Raw genomic sequence first — 25,654 nt, forward strand, 5'->3', positions numbered from 1 at the left:
TATTCTGGAAAAAACTGAGTGAGCGAATGATCTGAAATTTTCCACACAAGTTTTTGGCATAGATCTACAAGAAATTGAAAATTTATGTCGAAAAATTATTCCCAGTCCTGTAATGTAAAATCCCCTCAGTGGAGTCCCTTTAAATATAGAATGTTTAATGGAAGTGATCCGCAAGTACATGTATGTTGATATTTTTTTATACCATGCACCTATAGACCATCTCTTCAGTCGAAAAAGAAAATTAATAAATATATAAATGAATAAATAAATGAATCCATAGAGGAAAGTTAAGAGGGTAGAATTAAATTTTTATTTTCTTTTAAAAAAAAGCTTTGACTTTCATAGAAAATCTTGAAAAAGGAAATTGAAAAATTTACCTTGTGAATGACTTACTTTGACCTTCACAGATGAAGAGTTCCAATGTTTATCTGAACCAGCGGCGTCTCCCATGGTCTTTTTCCCTCATTCAAAGATGCTCAATTTTGAAATCACACGGAGTTCATCTCCATATATCTGCAATACGGACTTTGCTCGCTCGCCGTAACTCCGCTCTACATTCTGTCCAATCTTTCCATTACCTTTCAACCATACAGTAACAACTCAGCCGACCTACTATCTGAAACTGCATGTTAAATAACTGACAAGAATGTTCGCTATGTCTCGCCGACATATTTGTACAAACAGCGCTCTCAACAAAAATATTTAGAAATTCATGTACCTTATTCACACATTTCATCGTTCAATGACATTTACCGATTTTCAATATAGGTAAAAATCTATAAAATATAAATTAAAATTCTTGACAACACCTACCTTGTTCATTATACCTCAGAAAACATTGCCGCTCTTTTAAAGGGAGTGGGGCAGGTGTTTACTACATGTAGCAGGGCGTGCTTTTGAACATATATTTTACAATTTCTGATCACGGACTGTTTACCAATCACGTGTATTCATACGCTAAATGATTCATTAAAACTATTTTTTTATAACATCTTACACTTTAATTAACAATGCTTTAACAGTCCGAAGCATGCATTTTCGTAATAAAAAATACACAGAGCTGCACAAATTGGTATGTGGCCGCGAGAAAAACATGCAGCGTATTATGTCACAATTTTCACGCGGAGGAAAATTGATGTATTACACAAGAGACTGTGTATAAATTTAAAACTATGGTCTTTGATGTAAAAGAGACATTTCCAGTTCTTGTAAGAAATCCTGTTCGTTACTTGTATCACTTTCTCAAATCAGCGTTTTCTATGTATTTTTTGTAAATGTTGGCGCTTATATAAAGAGGATGAAACTGTCAAAAGTTGGAAGAGTTACTTTAGAATTTCCCATTGTAAGGCTCATTGTGAAGTCATAGGCTCTGCATAAAGGTAGGGTGTTTATTTAATTATACAATATTCTTTTTCTTTTTATACAAAATAAAATTTGTTATACTTTCATATAATTTTAACAGCAAAAAATGTAAAAGAAAAAATTTAATACTCTACTTCTTATCATTTAAATAAGCAGATTTTTTTCTTTACCAAAATATTTTACCAAAGTAAATGTGTTACGATTCAATCCTATTGGACAAAAAATAATTTCAAACAATAATATGTGTTTTATTGAAACACATTAATATAAAAAAAGCATTCTTAGAAAATACATTTTCGTTTTATAGCAAACAGTTTACGAATTTGGTTGGATTAATCTTGAAATTTATTCTTAACGAAATCAAAGACCTAAAGTGTTTGAAATTATTTTTTGTCAGCTAAAATTGCAGTATTTTAAATGAATTAATGTTTGAAATTATTTTTTGTCCAATAGGATTGCAGTTTTTCAAACGAACCGTAACACATTTACTTTGATAAAATCGGCACTTTTAAATCGACTGTTTAGAAAATAATTTAAAACACGAAGCTATATAAAATTCACTAGTACGTATCTAAAAAATTAAAATGGTCCAACAGCTTAATAATAAACATTAACTTACTGAGCTTACGAGTTCATACTCAAATATAAGAATTATTTCATTTCTATGCCTGAAATATTAGGCCTAGATTATAATAAATGTATTCTTTATGTTTTCCAATAACTATTAAGCATAATTATAATAACCTTTATAAAATGCTACATTTTTTGAATTTAAGAGTTCTGCTCTGGCAATTTCAAATTGAGATGTCTAAGATTATCACACATTTTATAGTTTTGTTCATTTGGAACTGCCTCGGCTATTATCTATGTCCGAAGACTGACGGAAAGGGCCGAGTAGTTGCGATTGAGTTTTGATATGTTTTGTTTTATGTAAGTACTATGTCAATGTAGATGGGAACCATTTATGTTAATTGGATATTTTACTGTTTTTCTTTTCGAATTTACACACTGAAAAGATTGAATTTTGTAATTATAACAATTATTAAATTGACACAATATTTTTTTATGCGGCGCAGATATATCATGGCGGATTCTCTTGTAGGTTTATATTTAATCGAAGTGAGCTCGTAATAATTCCGTATTTCAATCAGTATAGCATAATCTGCTGTAAATATTTTATGTTTAATAATAAATAAATTATCAACTTTGTTAATGCCAACAGAGTACGTCATTTTTTTTTTATTATATTGCGGCATTCCCCTTTACTGGGCTGTAGGCCTGCTGCATTTTGTAAATAGTTTAAAGTTGATTTTTTTAGAACTAACATTTCCAAGGCATTTGTACAGCCATTATTATCCTAACTAAGGGTAAGTTAGAGAATGGTCTTATTCTTAATTGTAGCAACATTCCGAACAAATATCATTATTTTTCATAAAATTTTTAGTACAAAAAGTAACGGTAAAGATACGAATATTAAACGAAATGTTTCGTCTTATCATTAATTATTAAATGTTTACACGTAATGACGTTCCGATGTCCGAAATTGTTACCAAAATACATATTGGGCGTAGGTTTCGGCCATTAACACATCTGTGGAAGTTTCTAAATTCCAAATTTCATACCATTTTTATGTTTAATTGTTGAATTGTACCATAGTCGGTGCTAGGGAGGGTGTAGGATGGTTGTTTGCATTAACCACTACCATCCATGAAGACATTTTCAACATTTTCAATTTTACTTTGGGCGGTCTTTAGCAATTCCATTTTTGACCATTTTCTAATAGGTCTAAATTTTTCTTTACATTATTGTTTTGATTGAATTCGCATCAGATTGCACCAAGCATATGGTGTAAATGGTATTTAAAGCTGCACGCCTCCAGATGAGCCAAAATATTTCAAGAAATTCAATATTTAGAAAAATGTATTAAGATCATAAGAAAAGTAAAGAGATTCAATATTTAATTAATTATTTACATGTTATGTGCGATTAATGAATGCTTTTGCAGTATCAATCACTATAATTTAGTGAGAAGTATTTATGTATATTTTGACCTCTTTTTGGTAATTTACGTGAATTGTAAGTGCCGTTTGCAATTGGTTCACTTCACAATATTTTACTTTAACATACATTTTCAAAATTTTCATGAAAATTAATAATCTGGACGCATGGTGCTTTAAGGTATTGATAAGACTATAAGGAACTGAAAAATTGACAACTTAGTTGAGTTATAATCATGTACATGTATATTGATTCAAAGAGCTTTAAATTACTATAATGAACATTGGTCATGCTTTTATGACATAGGATTTTTTTTATTGTAAACTTGGGTTATCGGATAAATAAACGACGTTTGTTACAACTTGCTTGCAGCGCGTGTTTTTATAGCATGTAATTCTCATGTAAAAAGCATTTACATATGTTCCAACAGAAAATGTAACTTTAATGACTTAAAGAAAACCATGTGACAAGCAAGATGGATTTTAAATTGTGTCAAGTTTTACGTGTTATTAACGGTGGTAAAAATCAAAGCACTGGAAATGCTGGAAAGAAGTGGAGTATTTGAGTCAGAATTACAACCTCTTTAAGTGTTTATCACATGTAGCACGTGCGTTTTAGTTAAAAGTATTTCAAAATGTTTTCCGCTGACAAAATTTTATTGGAAACCATATTTGTTTCTGAAATTAACAATTATTTGTGTTTTTGTATGTACAATTTTATTGCAATACAGGTCACCTACATTAATCTTTTATCACATTGAATTAACTGTTATATTATGTTAAATCGAAATAAATAACTTCAAAACACACACGCTGGTGATTGATTCGCCTGACTAGAACTGGAAACAATGCCTCATTCTGATATATTCAACGGGGGTCAGAAAAATGCAATCAAGCGGAAAGCCAATTTCTAGATGATTATTATTACTGCACAAAGAAATATCTACGGCAAATGTGGACCCGAAAATGAAAATTGCTAAATTCACGCATTCATGCACAATTTTACTAGGTATATAAGCTTCGTTTCAATAACATTAGTTAAAAACAATACATATAAGCAATATGTTTTGCCATTTTACTTTCGGCTATATGGACAACGCCGTGCTGGTTCTCAAAATCGAGAAAATTACCTACTCATTATAGGTTTTCCCAGGGTTAAAATTAGAAACTGCATCGCTTTTAAAATTATGAAAGCTCGTCGATGATTGGCTGTGTGAAAGGTCACCAGAAATGACTTCGTATTTGGTCACGGTTAGAGCTAAAAGCGGAGCGTTATTTAGAGCTGATTTTACAAGTCCGTTTACAAGTTATTGTGTTAAAATTCAATGTACAAAAGTTACACTTTAAATTCATTTTAAATAACTTTAGCATTTTTTCTTCTGAATTAAGGTATGAAGTTGTTTCAATGTTGCTTTATATGCGCTGTAGTTCGCGACAAAGGTGCAGTCGTTTAGGTAACGGTTATCAAAGTGAATATCAAGGTTAGACTCTACATCTTTCATACGTTCTTTAAAACTTTATCAAAAATAACATTTCGTATATTTCAGGTATAATCATGATGGTAATAGCAGTAACATGTTTGACATTGGTTCTCTGTGTGTCGCCGTCGCTTTCGACCGTCCATATGAACGAGAATGGTAAGTTCGTCATTAAAATTTTGTTTATCTAAGCTTCATTTTCTGGATTTAAATAATTAATTTCGAGAAATCTGACAAACTATGTCTTTTACTTACTTTCTCTATTGTTCGACTTCACTTCATTACTTTAGAAATAACACTGCACGTAATGAATAAATAGGTACTATATTCTATATTCGTAGCTTGATTTCTAGTTACCTACTTAACCAGAACTTTCTTTGTTGCTATTAAAATATCTGAGGCACAATGTTTGAGGCATAATAAAATTTGTTTGCTTTTGAATTCTTAAGGAGGAAAGAACATGATGCCGGAGATGCCAATGGAAAAACCAGAAATGAAAATGGCGAAAAATAACATGATGAATAAAATGCCTATGCCTATGATGAAAAAGATGATGCCGATGATGTCGATGAACAACAAAATGCCCATGGACATGAAAATGATGCCAATGGACAACAAAATGATGCCAATGAACAACAAAATGATGGACATGAAAATGATGCCAATGAATATGATGCCAATGGACAACAAAATGATGGACATGAAAATGATGCCAATGGACAACAAAATGATGCCAATGAACATGAAAATGATGCCAATAGACAACAAAATGATGCCAATGAACATGAAAATGATGCCCATGGACATGAAAATGATGCCAATGAATAACAAAATGATGCCAATGGATAACAAAATGATGCCAATGGACATGAAAATGATGCCAATGGACATGAAAATGATGCCAATGAATAACAAAATGATGCCAATGGATAACAAAATGATGCCAATGGACATGAAAATGATGTCAATGGACAACAAAATGATGGACATGAAAATGATGCCAATGGACATGAAAATGATGCCAATGGATAACAAAATGATGCCAATGGATATGAAAAATGATGCCAATGGACATGAAAATGATGCCAATGGATAACAAAATGATGCCAATGAATATGATGCCAATGGACAACAAAATGATGGACATGAAAATGATGCCCATGGACATGAAAATGATGCCAATGGACAACAAAATGATGCCAATGGATATGAAAATGATGCCAATGGACATGAAAATGATGCCAATGGATAACAAAATGATGCCAATGAATATGATGCCAATGGACAACAAAATGATGGACATGAAAATGATGCCGATGGATAACAAAATGATGCCAATGGATATGAAAATGATGCCAATGGATAATAAAATGATGCCAATGGACATGAAAATGATGCCAATGCCAATGGATAACAAAATGATGCCAATGGACAACAAAATGATGCCAATGGGTAACAAAATGATGGACATGAAAATGATGCCGATGGATAATAAAATGATGCCAATGGATATGAAAATGATGCCTATGGATATGAAAATGATGCCCATGGATAACAAAATGATGCCAATGGATAACAAAATGATGCCAATGAATAACAAAATGATGCCAATGGATAACAAAATGATGCCTATGGAAATGATGAAAATGATGCCAATGGATATGAAAATGATGATGAAGGATTGCCCTCCTGAAATGATGCCAATGATGATGGAGATGATGAAAATGATGCCAATGGACAACAAAATGATGCCAATGGATAACAAAATGATGCCAATGGATATGAAAATGATGCCAATGCCAATGGATAACAAAATGATGACAATGGACAACAAAATGATGCCTATGGATAACAAAATGATGCCAATGGACAACAAAATGATGCCAATGGACATGAAAATGATGCCAATGGATAACAAAATGATGCCAATGGATATGAAAATGATGCCAATGGATAACAAAATGATGCCAATGGATATGGAAATGATGCCAATGAATAACAAAATGATGCCAATGGACATGAAAATGATGCCAATGGATAACAAAAATGATGCCAATGGATATGAAAATGATGCCAATGCCAATGGATAACAAAATGATGCCAATGGACATGAAAATGATGCAAATGGATAATAAAATGATGCCAATGGATATGAAAATGATGCCAATGGATAACAAAATGATGCCAATGGATATGAAAATGATGCCAATGCCAATGGATAACAAAATGATGCCAATGGACATGAAAATGATGCCAATGCCAATGGATAACAAAATGATGCCAATGGACATGAAAATGATGCCAATGGATAACAAAATGATGCCAATGGATATGAAAATGATGCCAATGCCAATGGATAACAAAATGATGCCAATGCCAATGGATAACAAAATGATGCCAATGGGTCCAGACTGTCCACCAGGTATGCAGGGTATGGACATGAAAATGAAAAAGAAAGGTGGATACTGAAAAATAAGTTATTGAAATTTACTAGTATTCAAATTGATTGGGTTCGCCCTTTACCATCAAAAAATGGCATAGACTTTTTAGGGTACACGTTTACATGTAAACGAGAGTTCAATAAATTATGTAATAAATTTCTTTGCTTTACTGGTATTTCAAAACCAAATAAATGTGGACTGTTCGTTAGAACATATTCCAGCTTTTAATTTCATATATCAACACTATAGTTGGAATTGATTTTTTCCCAGTCCAAGTCTGGTTTTTGACTTCATGTAAAATTTGCAGGGAAGAATTGAATATAAGAAGGGTTTTCATTGGTCATTTTAAAATTACAAAATGAAATCTGGGAATCTCATTGGCCATTCTAAACTAAAATGTAAATGAAAGTTCTTGCCATTATAAAATAAATGTAAAGGATACAGTAGTTATAAAATACACCTTTTTTGTAAAATGAAAAGGATAATTCTTTCTAGTCAAATGGCTTAGATATTTAAATTCTGTTTAACAATACTTCCTCCCACAAAACATTTTACACTGCATTCAGATCTTTTTACATTTTCTAGTGAACAGTTTTTTAGTACATTTTGCATAAGATCTGGGTTTTTTTTTTAAATTTTGTCCAAAAGTACCGATACTTATCAGAACCTAATCAGGTACCTTAAGTTTATGATGTTCAATAAGTGTCTCATATATTGTATGATTATCGTTGTGTTCAATTAATGAAAATGTTGATAATTTTCACACATTTTTGCATATTATTAATATTAATCAAGTATATAAACAAAAGCAATAAAAGGCTAGATAATATAAAGTCCCGATCCAGGACTTGTGTGGCATGACATAATTGGGAAAGATAATCACCGCCATTGTATACACACCGGCAGTAAGACCGGTATACACAATGTCAGTAAGACCGTGTACACAATGTCAGTAAGACCTGTGTACACAATGTAATCACCGTAGTTTAATTACTAAAGAATCAAAATGTGATATTCGTGAAATGACATATTATATATATCTTAGGTTAATATCAATATACACTATTCTTCTTATCAGATGACCCCATCATGTGTATTATTCTTGATTCGTAATACTGTAAAACGTTTCACCAACACTTGTTTTAAGCCAATTCTTTGGAAATATGCTAGAAACGCATATACTGTAATTTTTTGCTTCCGGATAAAAAACGAAACAAGATCAGTTTTGGTGAGCAATATTTTGAAAATCTAAGGAATTTTCAGATAACACTTTTAAAAATCGCCGAGTTACTCTGAAGGTTAGTCTTCCAACAGTTGCTTTTGCTGAATCAATTTGTTACTCAGAATAATCAATTTGTTAATATGTAGAATCAAAAAGTTACTCAGTAGAAATTGGTAAATCTGCCTCAGCAGAATCAAATGATTACCCAGCAGAATAAAACGGTCACTCATCAGAACCAATAGATTTCTTTGTCTCAGTAGGATCAAATGGTAACTCAGCAGAAAAGAATGGTTAAATCTGCAGAATAACCTTTTGATTCTGCAGAATAACCATTTGATTCTTCAGAATAACTATTTGATTCTGCAGAATAACCATTTGATTCTGCAGAATAAGCAATTGACTCTGCAAAATAACCATTTGATTCTGACAATTAGCCTTTTGGTTCTCCGGAATACAATTATGGTTCTTCAGATTAACCAAACCTATTCTGCAGGGTATTGATCTTACAGAGTAACCTTTGATTGTGCAGAATAAACTATGGATTCTGATGAATTACCATTTCATTTGATTTTGCTTAGTTACCAGCAGTATCAAATGGTTACTTAGCAGAATCAAATCGAATAGTTACTCAGATTAAACAAATGGTTACTCAGCAAAATCAAATGGTTATTGAGCGAAATCAAATGGTTACTCAGCGGAATCAAATGGTTACTCAGCAGAATCAAATGGTTACTCAAGAAAATCAAATGATTACTCATTTGGTTACTTAGCAAAACCAATTCAAATGGTTCCTCAGCAGAATCAATTGGTAACTTAGCAGAATCAAATGGTTACTCAGCAGGATCAATTGATTACTCAGCAAAATCAAATAGTTACTTAGCAGAATTAGTTCGTTACCCAGCAAAATCAAATAATTATTCAGTAGGATCAAATGGTTACTCAACAAAATCAAATGGTTACTCAGCAGAAATAAATGGTTACAAAACAAAATCAAATGACAACTCCGCAGAATCAAATGGTAACTCGGCAGAATGAAATGATTCTTCAGCAGAACCAAATAGTTACTCAGCAGAATAAATTGGCTACTCAGCAGAAACAAATGATCCCTCAGTAGAATCAGTAGTTTATTTTGCATAATCTAAAGGTTAGTCCGTAATATCAGTAAGTAAACCTGCAGAAGCAGTAGGTTACTCTAATGACTATTTGGTTAATCTGAAGAACCATTATTTTATTCTGGAGGTTACTTGGTAGAATCAAATGCTTATATTGCAGAATCATTATATTACTCAGTAAAATCAAAGGTTACTATTCTAAATCAGTCGGTTACACCCTGTGGAATCAATGGGTCATGTTGTTATGTTGCTCTTCAAAGCAATTGATTACTCTGCAGAAACAATATGTTACGTATAAGAATCAATTGATTACTTTGAAAACCAGTAGATAAATAAGTCTGCAGAATCCATTGGTTATTCTGGAAAACCTCTATGTAACTGCAAAGAAATTCCATGTTACTGTGAAGAACCTCAATGCTACTGTGAATAAACACTATGTTATTCTGAGGAACCACTATGTTATTCTGAGGAACCACTATGTTACTGTGAAGAACCACTATGTTACTGTGAAGAACCACTTTGTTACTGTGAAGAACCACTATGTTACTGTGAAGAACCACTATGTTACTGTGAAGAACCACTATATTACTGTGAAGAACCACTATGTTACTGTGAAGAACCACTATGTTACTGTGAAGAACCACTATGTAACTGTGAAGAAATCAATATGTTACTGTGAAGAACCACTATGTTTACTAAGTGAAGAACCACTATGTTACTGTGAAGAACCACTATATTACTGTGAAGAACCACTATGTTACTGTGAAGAACCACTATGTTACTGTGAAGAACCAATATGTTACCGTGAAGAAACCAGTATGTTTCTGTGAAGAACCAATATGTTACTGTGAAGAACCACTATATTACTGTGAAGAACCAATATTTTACTGTGAAGAACCACTATATTACTGTGAAGAACCAATATGTTACTGTGAAGAACCACTATTTTACTGTGAAGAACCACTATGTTTACTGTGAAGAACAAATATGTTATTCTGAAGAACCAATATGTTTACTGTGAAGAACCAATATGTTACTGTGAAGAACCAATATGTTACCGTGAAGAACCACTATGTTACTGTGAAGAACCAATATGTTACTCTGAAGAACCAATATGTTACTGAGAAGAACCAATATGTTACTGCAAAGAACCACTATGTTACTGTGAAGAACTAATATGTTATTCTGAAGAATCAATATGTTACTGTGAAGAACCAATATGTTACTGTGAAGAACCAATATGTTACTGTGAAGAACCACTATGTTACTGTGAAGAACCAATATGTTATTCTGAAGAACCAATATGTTACTGTGAAGAACCAATATGTTACTGCAAAGAACCACTATGTTACTGTGAAAAAAACCACTATGTCACTGTGAAGAACCACTATGTTACTGTGAAGAACCACTATGTTACTGCAAAGAACCACTATGTTACTGTGAAGAACCAATATGTTATTCTGAAGAACCAATATGTTACTGCAAAGAACCACTATGTTACTGTGAAGAACCAATATGTTATTCTGAAGAACCAATATGTTACTGTGAAGAACCAATATGTTACTGCAAAGAACCACTATGTTACTGTGAAAAACCACTATGTTACACTGCAGAATGAACACTCTGAGGACCAATAATTTTCTATGAGGGAGAACAAGTTTCACTGAGGGTCCAACAAGTTTCTCTAATAGGGTCAATAGATTACTCAGTGGCACAGATGATGGCTTTTTCGCAATGTAAGGCATAAAACAAGATCTTACAAAACTTTTTTAAAAATTGATTTTATTTTTTTCATATAAGTTTCATTTAAATATTAACTAGAAAAAAAATATTTACATTAAAACCATCAATAAAATTCTTCTACAGGTTTCTATTCATCTGAATCAATTTACAAAATAAATCTTCATACAGAAGTGAAACCGTGAAGAAAATTGCATCAATAATAATAGGGTGAAAACATTCAAAATTTGATCTGAAAACCAAATCAGCCATAATCCCCTCCTATTACCTATCCTTTTAAAGTTTGTACTGATATTGCATGATGCTGGCATATTTTAAGTGATACTTAATTAAATTCAGCTTGTTAAAAGACGTTTTAGGGAGTTTTCATATACACATATAGGCAAAAATAAAACTGTTTAACAGTAATTTATATAAACTTGGCATGTTGTTACAAAACTATAACAGAAAGTTATCAATTAAGCAAAAAAAAAGAAAATTGGGGTCATCGCTCTTTTAAAAAAAATTAAATTCCCCTGAATTGGAATGATGTGCTTAATTCAAGGGCAGATAATTCACAATGAAGGTAACAATACCTTATATTTTATTTTCATGTAGCTTTCTTCCGTTTTGAGCTAATGTGCAAAATTTCAATATTTAGAGAAAAGTAGAGGTAATCCAGAGGTAAAATAAGATTTTATATATATTTTGTAAATATATTATATATATATATATATATGTAATCTGTACTTAAAGCTGCATGCCTCCAGATGAGTCAAAATATTTCAAGAAAATAAAACTTGAGAAAAATGTATTGAGGTTTTATGAAAAGTAAAAAGACTAAAGATAAAAGTAATAATTTCCATGTTTTTTGCGATTGATGGCCAATTTTTCAGTAATTTTCACCATATTTCTACTGCGTTACTAACGCAGTAAGGGTTAATCTTGCATATTTTGACCTCTTTTTTGTAAATTACATTGGTTGTAAGTGCCGTTTGAAATGTGCATATTATTTTCTCTGTCAGCTTAACAATATTTTACTTTTAAATACATTTTCAAAATTTTCATAAACATTAGCAGGAATCTGGAGGCGTGCTGCTTTAAAATGACTTCAAACAAGTAAATGATTCTGATTCCAGGGCAGATAACAAAGTGAGATCAGTGATACCCAACTTTTTTTTGCTCAAAATATTTCTGTCAACATATTCAAACAACATGCCAAGTTTAAAGAAATTTTACTGACCAGTTTTAATTCTGCGTATATGTCTATATGAAAACTCCTGAAAATGTCCTTAAACTCAATGTCATTGAACTTAAACTCATTTTTCAACTACAATTCAATTCAAATAAAATAAAAATAAATTACTTAAAAATACATAGTGACAAATCAACAAAAGCTTTTACAATTTTTAATTTCATACAAATTTAGATGGATGTGAGGTAGATATTTGAATCTACATTTACCAACCAGTGTATCAGGTCTATTTTTAGCTCCTGTGACCTACTTATACATCCACCAATCAGTGTATCAGGTCTATTTTTAGCTCATGTGACCTACTTATACATCAACCAATCAGTGTATCAGGTCTATTTTTAGCTCATGTGACCTACTTATACATCAGAATGGAGCCATTTATATAACTTTTGTAGAGGGCAACCTAAAAATCATTTCTGTGCAGTTTAGTCAAAATCCACCATGTAGTTTTGGAGGAGATGTTGTTTAAAGAAATTGTGGACAGTTACAAAATTCGAGGATGGAGGGCTTGCCATCATAATAAGTAATGACCAATGTCCAAGTTTCTTGATGGCAACTGGAAAGGGCCACATGACAGTAAAAACCGCTTGACTTTTTTCTTTGAATAAGATATGTTTTCGAACTTCTAACTTTTCGAACTCACCTCCCCCCCACCCCATCAGTAAGTAAATAATGGAAAAAAATATCTACCAACAACATTTTCCAGTCCAAATCAAAGCATTCTTAAGTGAGTGGATGGATTGGGAGCATATTTTCCATAAGTATTTCAAATGTTGATAATAACAGAATAGAAATGTATCATTTAGATATTCTTATAAAATACTGCTTAAAAAAAAGTTGATAAAGTGCTAAGTGACTAAATATGAACATTTAAATGATGAGTAATAATATTTTGTTCTAAAACAATGTATTATCAGCTATATAAATATATGCAATATTGAATAATGTATCTCACACAAGCCAACAATATTCAAACATAATTTGTTTAATTGACATTACAGACCAATTTATTTTAATGGTCAAGGTCATTGTTCCATTGGCCTTAAAATTAAAAGGGGTCATGATAAACCTATCTACTAAATCTGAGAATGTAAGCTTATGTGCTTCCTGTTTGTTTGATTGGGTTTTACGTCAAACCAACACCGTATAGTCATATGGCGATGTTCAAGCTTTACTGGTGGAGGAAGACCTTAGGTGGCCATCTATGCATTATTTCAGGCATGAACGGGCACCTGAGCAGAATCACCGACGTTCAGTAAGCTAACTGAATAGCTTCCTCACATGAAAGAATCCTAAGTCCCTGTCAGGATTCGAACCCACAGCGGTGAGGGTCAAGAGGTTTGAAGTCAACCACATTAACCACTCGGCCAAGGATGCCCCCACTCTAATTTTCTAGTTATTATCTATGTAGGTCAGTAGGTCAAATAATCCTGAAGAGGGTAGCCCTTAACAAACAAGAGCTGTCCGTAAGACAGCGCGCTCGACTTTTTTATTGCTTGCCAATAAAAAAAGTTTTTGCAGTAAAAGGCAATACAAGAATCTCTGTATTTTTAAAGTGAACAATGGCCATGAGCATTAAGATATTTAGTGAAGAATTATTTTACTGAATTGTGTGATACCCTTACAGCAATGTTTATATGACATAATTTATGGTAAAGTGAACAAGTGGATAGGAATGAATTTTTTTAGATTTTTTAAGTTTTTTAGTGCTTGCCTATAATACAAAACATTGACAGTTAAGGGCCATAATTCAAATAAAATCTTTGACAGAATTACCTTCTCCTGGACATGTTTGGGAATCATGATTGTAAACAAGTATTCCAACTTTCAAATTAATATCTCAAACAGTTCAGTCAAAAAAGTGGACTGGTACTAAAAACTTAACCAAGATTCTAAGTCGATAAAAGGCCTTAATTTTTAAAACAAATCCTTGACAGAGTTACCTTCTCTTGCGTACAGATGGGGGTAATGATGTGAAATAGCATTAAAAGTTTCAAAGCAATATCTCAAAGGGTTAAGGCAATAAGTGGATTTTACCCATATTCAATGTATTTTCTAAGTCAAAAAGGGGCATAATTCTGTCAAAAACCTTGACAGAGTTATGTCCTCTTGTCTGTTGATGAAGGTCGTGATGGTTAACAAGTATGGTCAGTTTCAAAGCAATACCTCCAATGGTTTTGAAATAAAGTGAGGTGGTACAAAAAACTTAACCAAGCTCAATACACTTTCTAAGTCAAAAAAGGGCCATAATTCTGTCAAAAACCTTGACAGAGTTATGTACTCTTGTCTGTAGATGGAGGTTATGATGGTGAACAAGTATGGTAAGTTTCAAAGCCATACTTGTAATACTTCTGAAATAAAGTGGGGTGGTACGAAAAACTTAACCAAGGTGTGACGCCAACGCCGACGCCGACGCCGGGGCGAGTAGGATAGCTCCCCTTTTCATAGAAAAGTCGAGCTAAAAATGAATTTAAAGTTGTATAAGGGTAACAGCTATGAAGAGAATGCATGACATGGGTCAACAAAGTGTTGGCAACAATAGCCCCTGATAGATGTCATGTCAAAAAAGGCTAGAATGTAAAGATGTAAAACTTAAAGCAATGCAATTATTAAAGAAATGTAAAAACATGTCTAGCACACTTTATATAATCACTATTTTCAAAAGATGAAAAACATGCAAATATTGTAAGTTATTCTGTAATTGAAGATCCTGTAACTCATTTTTCTTAATGGTTTTATATTATAAATCTGATGCTCAAATGAAGATTTATCAATATTATGCATCCAAAAAGGATTATTTGTAAAGATACATGTATTACCAAATTTACATTTCATGTAAATAAAGGGAGGTAATTAGAATTTTATTTTCAATGAAGTCTAAGCCAAATTTTTCAATAAGAAATGAATGCTTATATCTTTATGATTACTTATAATGCTAATAAACATTTGCAGAACATATTAAACATATTCTTGGATGTTTGAAAATTATTTAAGAAGAATAATTATATACATATATAAAACTTCATGTGTTGTTACGTCCTTAATTACAACATACAGTATCTTTAACTGAAAAACAGTGGAAGCTGCCACAAGAATGGCAACCTCACCTGATCTCTATGGCACAATAGAAAATATTAGAGCATTGAATTCATAGTACAGATACAAAATGTTCTAATTTGACCTTCAAGGGTGACCTTGACAGTGGCTGCATTTTGCACAATGCCTTATATAAGTGAACATTTGAGCCAGTTTGAAAAAAATGCCTAAAGAGGCATAGGATTTAACAAGAGCTGTCACAGGAGACAGCGAAGCTCGACTAATAAAATACTGGACGCAGTAAGGACAAAACTGTGAAAGAAAAACCAATTATGTATAATTATGTATTAGGTTATAGTAAAACTAGAAATGTGTCCATAGAACACGGGTGCCCCCACCGCACCACTGTTCTGTCAATCTTTTTACTAAGTCAAGGGAAATAACTCTACAAATACTGGATAAATCCACAAGCGAAACCCCAGGTGCAAATCTAAATATGCTGAGCAACCTGCCAATAAGGTTTAATGACTATGTCAAATCCTTTTTGAGTAACTTGCGACACAAGTTGAAAATTGCAAAAATTTTCTAAGTGAAGGGCAATAACTCTAAAAATACTAAATAAATCCAGACGAAAATACCTGGTGCACAACTGCACATGCTGATCAATATTCCTGTAAAGTTACATGACTCTAGGTCAAATACTTTTTGAGTTACGTGCGACACAAGTTGACAATTGCAAAATTTTACTAAGTCAAGGGCAATAACTCCGAAAATACTAAAAATATCCACACGAAAATACCCAGGTGCACAACTACACATGCTGATCAACATTCCTGTTAAGTTTCATGACTCTGGGTCAAATACTTTTTCAGTTACGTGCGACACAAGTTGAAAATTGCAAAATTTTACTAAGTCAAGGGCAATAACTCTGAAAATACTAAAAATATCCACACGAAAATACCCAGGTGCACAACTTCACATGCTGATCAACATTCCTGTAAAGTTTCATGACCCTAGGTCAAATACTTTTTGAGTTACATGCGACACAAGTTGAAAATTGCAAAATTTTACTAAGTCAAGGGAAATAACTCTGAAAATACTAAAAATATCCACACGAAAATACCCAGATGCACAACAACACATGCTGATCAACATTCCTGTAAAGTTTCATGACTCTAGGTCAAATACTTTTTGAGTTACATGCGACACAAGTTGAAAATTGCAAAATTTTACTAAATCAAGGGCAATAACTCCGAAAATACTAAAAATATCCAGACGAAAATACCCAGGTGCACAACTACACATGCTGATTAACATTCCTGTAAAGTTTCATGACACAAGGTCAAATACTTTTTGAGTTACATGCGACACAAGTTGACAATTGCAAAATTTTACTAAGTCAAGGGCAATAACTCTGAAAATACTAAAAATATCCACATGAAAATACCCAGGTGCACAACTACACATGCTGATCAACATTCCTGTAAAGTTACATGACTCTAGGTCAAACACTTTTTGAGTTACATGCGACACAAGTTGACAATTGCAAAATTTTACTAAGTCAAGGGCAATAACTCTGAAAATACTAAAAATATCTAGACGAAAATACCCAGGTGCACAACTACACATGCTGATCAACATTCCTGTAAAGTTTCATGACTCTAGGTCAAATACTTTTTGAGTTGCGTGCGACACAAAAGTGAACGGACGGACGGACGGAAGGACGGACGGACAAGGGTAAATCTAAATGCCCGCCACTAACGTGGGGGCACAAAAATAACATTTGTTAAAATAAATTCCAAGATCAAGGGAAATAATTCTAGAAATAGTCACGCTAGAGTTATGACCCTTGTCACAAAACATGTTTGTAATGATAAGAAGTATATATTTGAAGTTTGAAGTAGATACCTTAAAAAGTAACAAAGTTATAATATTTCTTAAAGAAAATCCTAAGTTCAAAGAGAGATAAATCTGTAAAAATTACTTCAAGAGTTACGAACATTGTCACATAAAATATAATTGATTATAAGGAATAAATATTTAAAGTTTGAGGTAGATACCTTTAAAACTAAAAAAGTTATAGTAAAAAATAACATTTTCTAGTAAAAAAATCTAAGTTGATGGGGAGATAATTCTTGCAATATTGGTGCTAGAGTTATGAACCTTGTCACATAAGATGGGGATGATGATAACGTACATATATTTGAAGTATCAGGTTGATCCCTTAAGAAATAAAGAAGTAACAGTAAAAATTAGTATTTTTTAAGGAAAATTCTAAGTTCAAGGGGAGATAAATCTGAAAATATTGGTGCTAGAGTTATGAACCTTGTCACATAAGATGTGGTTGATGATAAGGAACATATATTTGAAGTTTGAAGTTGATACCTTAAGAAATGACAAAGTTATAGTGAAAAATATTTTACTGAACCAAAACTATAATATGAAATCTGGACGCAGACGCCGGGGCGAGTAGGACAGCTCTCCATATACTTCGTATAGTCAAGCTAAAAATGGACCATGATGAAAAGATTAACACGGTTGCCAAAAATAGTCATCAGGATGGCACAATTTTTTTGTCTGATATCTGAGCTTTGACCTTCAAGGGTGACTTTGACCTTGAGCTGGCACAGCTGTGGCATGGAATCTGCACATCCCCAGTTTTAGGTTTGAAGAAAATTCTTCTTGGCGTAAAGGATTTATTGAGCAGACTAGATGGAGATATATGGACAAACTGTTTGACCAAACAGATGTGATTCCCTATAGCACACTCCACATTATGTGGTGTGGGTATACATGTAATAATGATTTAAGTTTAAATTTGCACCTTTTTGTTTCAGCACTATTACTTTTCTAAAACATAATACTACACACAGTCATAAACTATACTCATAAAACCCATTGTTGCATGCTGATATGGGCAATGCATCCCTTTATTGAAGTCACATAAGACTCATGAAACCCTTTGTTCAACCAAATGTGTTTAATAAATCCCTGGTCCCAGGCCTATATGGGCAATATAACCAAGACCATATGATTTATAAACCCTTGGTTGTTTGTCCATGTTTTATACAACCTCTTAATGCTTGTCTAAATGATTCATAAAAAAACTTGCTTGACTATATTGTAAATTTGTTTATATAACCCTGGTCCCTCACAAATATGATGAATTAGTTCCTTGTTGCTTGCCAATGTGGTTTATTTCTAAGGCAAGTCAAAATCCAAAATACATATAGATAGCCTTAGAAGTAACCTTATGAAGTGAGATTATGAGATTCTTTTTTCTTTCTTTGTTTGGGTCAAGAACGACACTTCCCAATCAAAAATATTGACATTTCGTCCAAAAATTTCACAATTTTCAGCGGCATGTTTTTCCACAATTAGAACGAAAGCGAACTCTTTCCCAAAAATTGCTGTAGCATCTACTAACACACTGAACAAATTTGTTAAAAGTTAAAAATTTAATACCATAATACATTATGTATTGTTATATTTTATAATATTAAAAATATGCATTAAAAAACATCTCCTTCATTCCAACCCGTCTTGGCGCCAAACCGAAGCAAAAACTTTTCTCTTGATTTCATTAAAGGTCTATCGAATCTTTTCAATATATCTTTAAAAAGAATTGATCAATTTCAAATGTTCAAGAGAAATTCATTGTGACAAGAAATTCATAAAATGTTTAAAACTAAAGATTTCATCAGAAAGAACACTTTTTCAATACATTCCTCCATGTAGACGACGTGCTAGAAAAATGTCCTTAGGCATAATTGTCACTCGTTTGGCATGTATGGCACATAAATTTGCATCTTCAAAAAGGTAAACGAGATAAGCTTCGGCAGCCTGAAAAGGAAAAAAATATGACGTCATATTGCAGAGAATGTTCAAATTTTTTATTACAATATCTCATTCCAAAATTAACAGGTGCAAAACACAGGTTTGATTCCCGTCGCATGTCCACCAGTCATAAACCAAATAATCGCTTAAGTAAATGAATGATTATATCAGAACTGTTAAAACGTTTATAAAAACTTTGTATGTACTGAAAGAAATTCAGACAGGGTTACATATAACAGAATGAAAACTACACAATAGAAATTATCAAGACTTAACATAGTCTTTGAATTTGATAACAGAAAAGTCGAAGCAAGAAAAAAATGAAAATGGGGTTGAGGTGGACATTGACCTTATTTAAAGTAATCTGCCCTTGAATAAATTTTTTTTTGCTTATTTCAGTATGCAGATAATTCACAAATCAAGATTAACGATGCATTATTTTTCCTGCATTTTATGTAGGTTACTTCCATTCTAGTGGTTGTGCAAAAATTGAATGTCCCTGGTCTTTCAACAGTGCGTTGCCATTACAACTAAGTTTTAAGGGAAGCAGTGCCCTAGTGGTTAAGGTCTCTGTCTCTCAACCCAGAGATCAAGCCCTACTAAGGTCAAGGCCATGTTTCTTCATATGACACCAGTACTGGTTGGTTCAAGGAAGCAGACTCGAAAGTGATTAATAATAGTTGCAAGAACTTGTTTCGCAATTGAGCTTAAATAAATTTGTTTAAACCAACTTAGTTTTATATCTTTCATACTTTTGAAATCATTCTACTAAAAAGGAAATTTTGACAAAAATTCTAAGTTAAAAAGGGGCATAACTCTAATATATTGCCTTTAGGATAATGTTCCTTGTTTTACATCTGCCCTTTATCATGATCATCAAGTGTTCCTAGTTTCTCATTGATATCTCATAGTTTTGAAATCATTCAAATATAAGCACTTTTGAAAAGGGGGCACAACTCCAAATACATAGCATGCCATCCAGAATAATGCCCCTTGCCTTACAACTGTGCAAAATAATGTACCTCTTGAATAGCTAATAAAGCATGGGCAGTCCATAAATGATTTGTTCCTGGAAACAAGTCTACACAAACCTCTCTCACCTGAAATAAAGAAAACAACATTATCTATCAATATAATAACTAGGTTCAAACGAAATACAAAATTATGATTGATACAAAAATTATGATATAAATGCTGTTTTTTTCTGTGACATTAGGGGTGTCATCGATAAGGATTTTCGTATTGATATATCGGTAATGAATTATTGGCGATACAGCGATATACCGATTGCCAGGCAAAATTAACTTTCAAGTCTTTTTTAATTTGATTTAATATGCAGTTATATTTAAACACATGCAAAAAAATAAATAAACTATGAAAAATGAACAATTTGTTTCTTTTTTTTATCATTATAACTTTTAATGACAACTAATGACTAGTAACAATAATGTCTAAAGCCTTTTCCATTTTACTTTTGTTGTTGTTGTTGCCATTACATAGTTACAGATTATACAAAATCCCGTCCTTGCTGTTCCATTAGGAAGCTGGGGTTTAATTGGCAAATTATTGTGCTTAGAACCGGAATAATTATAAAAGTTTAACATATGTTATCATAATTTTTACAAAGAAACACTTACAAAATATTTTTCTTGGCATTTTTCGTTTTAAAAATCTGAATTGGGGGGTCTTGACCCCCACTTTAGCAGACATTTGAGATTACAACGAAATTCGGCAGCATTTGTTAGCGACACTGGGAGGTAACTCTGGTGTTGATTTCCGTTTTCGATTTAGAAAAAAAAAATGTTTGAAATATGAAAGTTCTAGCTTCCATAACTTTATGTCTCTTTTATTTTGACGTTTGGTCTATCAGTACTATAAAACCTGTTTGCTGAAGTCTCTTTAGCTAGAAATATGTGTGTGCATTCGATATCCGATATTTAAAAAAATGGAATCAATATCGAATCGGATAACAAAGATCATTGATACACCGATATCGATTGAATCGATTACACCCCTAAGTGACATATTTCAAATTTTATTGTTCAATCAATGTTGAAGGTTGCAAGCTACAAAGGTGATTTTTCTTTCTTAAAATCTGAGCATCAGTCATGATAATCATAATGCAAGATAAACTTGAAAGATCATTTCTTTTTAATTTCTTTGTATCATGAAGGGAGATAATTCAATAAAATTATGTAGCATGAAGGGAGATAATTCAATAAAATTATGTATCATGAAGGGAGATAATTCAATAAAATTGTATAACATGAAGGGAGATAATTCAATAAAATTATATATCATGAAGGGAGATAATTCAATAAAATTATATATCATGAAGGGAGATAATTATATAAAATTATATATCATGAAGGGAGATAATTATATAAAATTATATATCATGAAGGGAGATAATTATATAAAATTGTGCAACATGAAGGGAGATAATTATATATCATAAAGGGAGATAATTCAATAAAAAAAATGTGTATCAAGGGAGATAATTCAATAAAATTGTGTTACATGAAGGGAGATAATTCAATAAATTATATATCATGAAGGGAGACATAATTCATTAAAATTATGTATCATGAAGGGAGATAATTCTATAAAATTGTGTAACATGAAGGGAGATAATTCAATAAAATTGTGTATCATGAAGGGAGATAATTCAATAAAATTATATATCATGAAGGGTGATAATTCTATAAAATTGTGTATCATGAAGGGAGATAATTCAATAAAATTATATATCATGAAGGGAGATAATTCAATAAAATTGTATGTAATGATGGGAAATAATTCAATAAAATTGTATAACATGAAGGGAGATAATTCAGTAAAATTATGTATTATCAAGAGAGATAATTCAAAAACAAAGTTATGTAGTGTCTATAAGTCTCTATCATTGTGTGAAATTATAATTAAACTCTTTCAATTCAAGATATTCTCTAGACAACAGTGTGACAGATAGATGGATGGCGACAAAGTGCCGGCTATATGCTCTTGCTTTGGGGAACATAAAAATGGCTCAGCTGATGAGAACAAATATCAATGTCTAAAATTATAATCTAAATATGCTTACTAATCTCGCAAATGGCATTTTCCTGAGAAGTAAATTTGTTGACTTTTGATACTTTCTTATTTCCATTAACGCTTTAGTTCCGGGTCTAAATCTTTTCTTTTTAGTACTAGCAGATCTTTCCGCTGAAATAGATACAAAATATAATATTGGTTATATATAATGTACATTGTATATGTATAAACATAGGTACATTTTTACTACAATCATTTATTTTGATGCGTCACAAGAATACTATGTTCCTTTACAGGTTCTTTTTCTTTTTACTATATGTAACTGTAGCCGTTTAACAGCCACTTACCCACCTGAAAAAAATTCCCCTCGAGCTGAAAAGTTCCCCTGAATCTGATAAAAATCATTTATGGCTTGTTTGCCTTAAAAACATCGCAATTTTTATTCAAATCGCCGTTGTTAACATTTATCTATAACAGTTATCTAATTACTAAATTAAACCGGTAGATCCTAGAATAAACCAGTTATAAACCATCCTGATGTTTGATGTGTATTCTCTCCTTCCTTTGATTTACTTGCATACATGTGACATCCCGGCGGGATTTAAAAAAATCCCGATATTTCAACACTGATCCCGATTCCCGATATTACAGCTTGAATTCCCGATATTTAAAAAAAAATCAACATAAAAAAAATCAAACACAGCACCTGTATCTAAAATGTAAACCGTGCCTCCGGGCATTGATTGTTATCTGTCCATATCCTAAATTATAGCGGATTAAATGTTGAGTCGCTAATTGACAGCAAGGTGACGTAATAAACAGTTCCAATACCCAAAGTTATTCTCACATGTTTAACTAATCACGTGTCGTGTGTCAGTCAATTGACCTCTTTTGTAATTTGGCAGTAGGTATTACACGCTACGTCATCAAAACTACCCTGTAAATTTACATGTATGAATTCGGCTCAACCTTTGATTTTCTTTGATTAGTGCCGCACTGATAAAGATAAAAGGGGAGCAGAATCATTTAAAGTGGATCATTCAAAACCTGTTTGAGATGTCTAATTAACCTATTTTAAGTGAGTGGGTAATTTTTTGTTTTGTTTAGGAATTACGCAATCATCGAGGCAAAAATGTGGATTTAATAACAGAACGATTCTTGCATTTATTTTGAGTCTTTTACTTATGTTATGTTATTTAACTGTCATAGTCTTATGTTTATGAATAGTTGTTGCACGTTTTCAAATAGCTTGTGTTTAATTATTGAATGACTGAAAAGACATTATAATTCTTTAAACTGAAAATAATGAAATCGAAATGTGAAAGTGTGACTGTTTTAGAAATAGCCAGTATGACTACACTTATTTTTTTATCTATTTATTTTTTTTTTTTGGTGAAATAAATTAATATTGATCAACAAAAAAATCATAAAAAGTATTATCATTTAATGATTTTGAGGGTAATATAGATTCTTTGAACCAAATGTGCCAAACACCCACTGAAATTCGAGTCGATAAAAAAATCCAGTTTTGAGCCTCAAAATCCAGCTGAAAATCCAGATTTGGCCCATTTCATTTGTCACATGTATGTACTTGTGTACTAAATTAATTAGTTAATTAAACAGACTGTCTGGACTGTTGTTATTTTGAAGTTAATACAAAGGTTTTCCCCCCAAAAATGATATTTTTTTCCTCGTTTTTTCACCTCCTGAGAGGCCAGGCCTTTTCCCTAAAATTGAAAAAAAAAAAAAAACCCTGATTTTATTTTATATGGCAATATGAAGACAATCACTCCCTAATTAGATACCAGCATAACATTACAGAATCACAAATAGTGATAAATTTGTTCGGGTTACACGACTTACCAGAATCGGCTGTGAATTACCGGAATCAACCTGTTCATGAACAGTGCATAAATGGCTAGTTGTAGATTACTCATGCACAGTTAAAATTTTTGAATAGCAGTTATATGGCCTGTACCCACTCCATTACACTAATACTTATTGTTGGAGGGTGAGATAACTCATGCATAGTTAAACTTGACACTAAGTAAATATAATTGATGTATCATTGTTTTCCCAAGACATAGGGTACACATGAACTGACTGTCTTCAGTGTTCACGTCAATGAGTGACATCATGTCATTGTATATATAACTGGGTACGCTGAAGACCTTAAAGCCACTGGCCTCCAGAGGGTAGAAATGAAAAAAAATGAAATAAAATTTTAATTAAACAGTAATTACTAATTTACTTATCATACTAATGTATTGAGATTTTATGTGTAAATCCATTATTACTGACATCTTAATTCAAGAAAGAATGTTGAGAAAAGTGTTGTACATGTAATCAATTTTGGTTAATTATGAGTAAGGCCCTAATCATATTTCAAGCTAAAGTTTAATTCGATAAATCATAATATATATGATATAATTATAATATATATTATATAATTAATGAATTATAATTTTAGTATCACATATTACTACTAATACCAAAGCAGTTTGATTTTGAATACAGTTAAGTGATACTTTTTTTATAAAATAAATAATCAGTGATAATTTATAAAAAAAATTCTTAAGAACCTCGCGAAGTTGACGCGTCTCCATCATTAGCACCACTTCTTCGGGCAACAGTACGCCCCTTTCTTCGTGACTGTGGAGAAGCGTTATTATTTTTTGAGTTTGTCTGAGTTGCACGGGTCATTCTACATTTGTTTTAGATAAAACTGTTGTTGATGTAAATTATAAGCATCTTCAAAATTACCGCTTCCTGTAAGGGAGATAACTTGATGGGCAGTTCTAAACTACTGACGAATGAGCTGACGAAATAGGGAAGGTAACAGTCTCTCAAATATCGACGGATTATCCTAAAGGTGTCCAGTTGCCGGTAAGGGTAATTAAAACGCTTATAAATAAAAGAAAAACGATTGGAATTAATTTCAGTTTATAAATCGTTTTTTTTTTTGCACACTGGAAAAGCGTTAATTGCCATGGAGCTAAATATAGACATATATCTGTGAAATAACAAATAAAGATATTTTATTATGTACGTACAGTGAAAAACTTCTCACCAGTTAGATACAGTGTTATGATGTTATTTTGCCATAAATTTCTTATTCATTTTTGATGTTCACAAGATGAAAATAAATCATGTATTTACAGA

The 25,654-nt window shown here is 32.1% G+C and overlaps 3 protein-coding genes across 3 annotated transcripts; 2 read left to right on the forward strand and 1 right to left on the reverse strand.

Annotated features, from left to right (window-relative positions):
• The first annotated feature begins 1,200 nt into the window (after nucleotides 1–1,200).
• LOC132755216 (spore coat assembly protein ExsA-like) lies at nucleotides 1,201–7,437 on the forward strand. Its single transcript, XM_060746030.1, has 3 exons — nucleotides 1,201–1,379; nucleotides 4,907–4,996; nucleotides 5,287–7,437. The coding sequence occupies exon 3, from the start codon at nucleotides 5,896–5,898 to the stop codon at nucleotides 6,925–6,927; it is 1,032 nt and encodes a 343-aa protein (XP_060602013.1). The 5' UTR covers nucleotides 1,201–1,379; nucleotides 4,907–4,996; nucleotides 5,287–5,895; the 3' UTR covers nucleotides 6,928–7,437.
• Nucleotides 3,836–5,665, forward strand: LOC132755231 (GATA zinc finger domain-containing protein 14-like). Its single transcript, XM_060746052.1, has 3 exons — nucleotides 3,836–3,917; nucleotides 4,907–4,996; nucleotides 5,388–5,665. The coding sequence occupies exons 1-3, from the start codon at nucleotides 3,836–3,838 to the stop codon at nucleotides 5,663–5,665; spliced, it is 450 nt and encodes a 149-aa protein (XP_060602035.1).
• Nucleotides 7,438–18,980: 11,543 nt separating the features above from the next.
• Nucleotides 18,981–25,287, reverse strand: LOC132755225 (uncharacterized). Its single transcript, XM_060746043.1, has 4 exons — nucleotides 25,075–25,287; nucleotides 22,542–22,663; nucleotides 20,482–20,559; nucleotides 18,981–19,465 (listed from the first exon to the last, which is right to left on the reverse strand). Exons 1-4 carry the CDS (start codon nucleotides 25,193–25,195, stop codon nucleotides 19,340–19,342), a joined length of 447 nt encoding a protein of 148 aa, XP_060602026.1. The 5' UTR covers nucleotides 25,196–25,287; the 3' UTR covers nucleotides 18,981–19,339.
• Nucleotides 25,288–25,654: the final 367 nt, after the last annotated feature.

This window comes from Ruditapes philippinarum, unplaced genomic scaffold, assembly GCF_026571515.1.
Source record: "Ruditapes philippinarum isolate M1 unplaced genomic scaffold, ASM2657151v2 ctg3107_1_1_1_1, whole genome shotgun sequence".
NCBI lineage: Eukaryota > Metazoa > Mollusca > Bivalvia > Venerida > Veneridae > Ruditapes > Ruditapes philippinarum.

What these genes read in the sequence shown, in the direction of transcription:
- LOC132755216 (XM_060746030.1), top strand. Translation starts at nt 5,896, where the DNA reads ATGATGCCAATGGACATGAAAATGATGCCAATGGATAACAAAATGATG.
- LOC132755231 (XM_060746052.1), top strand. Translation starts at nt 3,836, where the DNA reads ATGGATTTTAAATTGTGTCAAGTTTTACGTGTTATTAACGGTGGTAAA. An exon ending in AAATGCTGGAAAGAAGTGGA is followed by an intron (nt 3,918 to 4,906) that starts GTATTTGAGTCA and finishes CGTATATTTCAG; the next exon opens with GTATAATCATGATGGTAATA. An exon ending in CGTCCATATGAACGAGAATG is followed by an intron (nt 4,997 to 5,387) that starts GTAAGTTCGTCA and finishes ATGATGAAAAAG; the next exon opens with ATGATGCCGATGATGTCGAT.
- LOC132755225 (XM_060746043.1), bottom strand. Translation starts at nt 25,195, where the DNA reads ATGACCCGTGCAACTCAGACAAACTCAAAAAATAATAACGCTTCTCCA. An exon ending in AGACGCGTCAACTTCGCGAG is followed by an intron (nt 22,664 to 25,074) that starts GTTCTTAAGAAT and finishes TATCTATTTCAG; the next exon opens with CGGAAAGATCTGCTAGTACT. An exon ending in CTTTATTAGCTATTCAAGAG is followed by an intron (nt 19,466 to 20,481) that starts GTACATTATTTT and finishes TTTCCTTTTCAG; the next exon opens with GCTGCCGAAGCTTATCTCGT.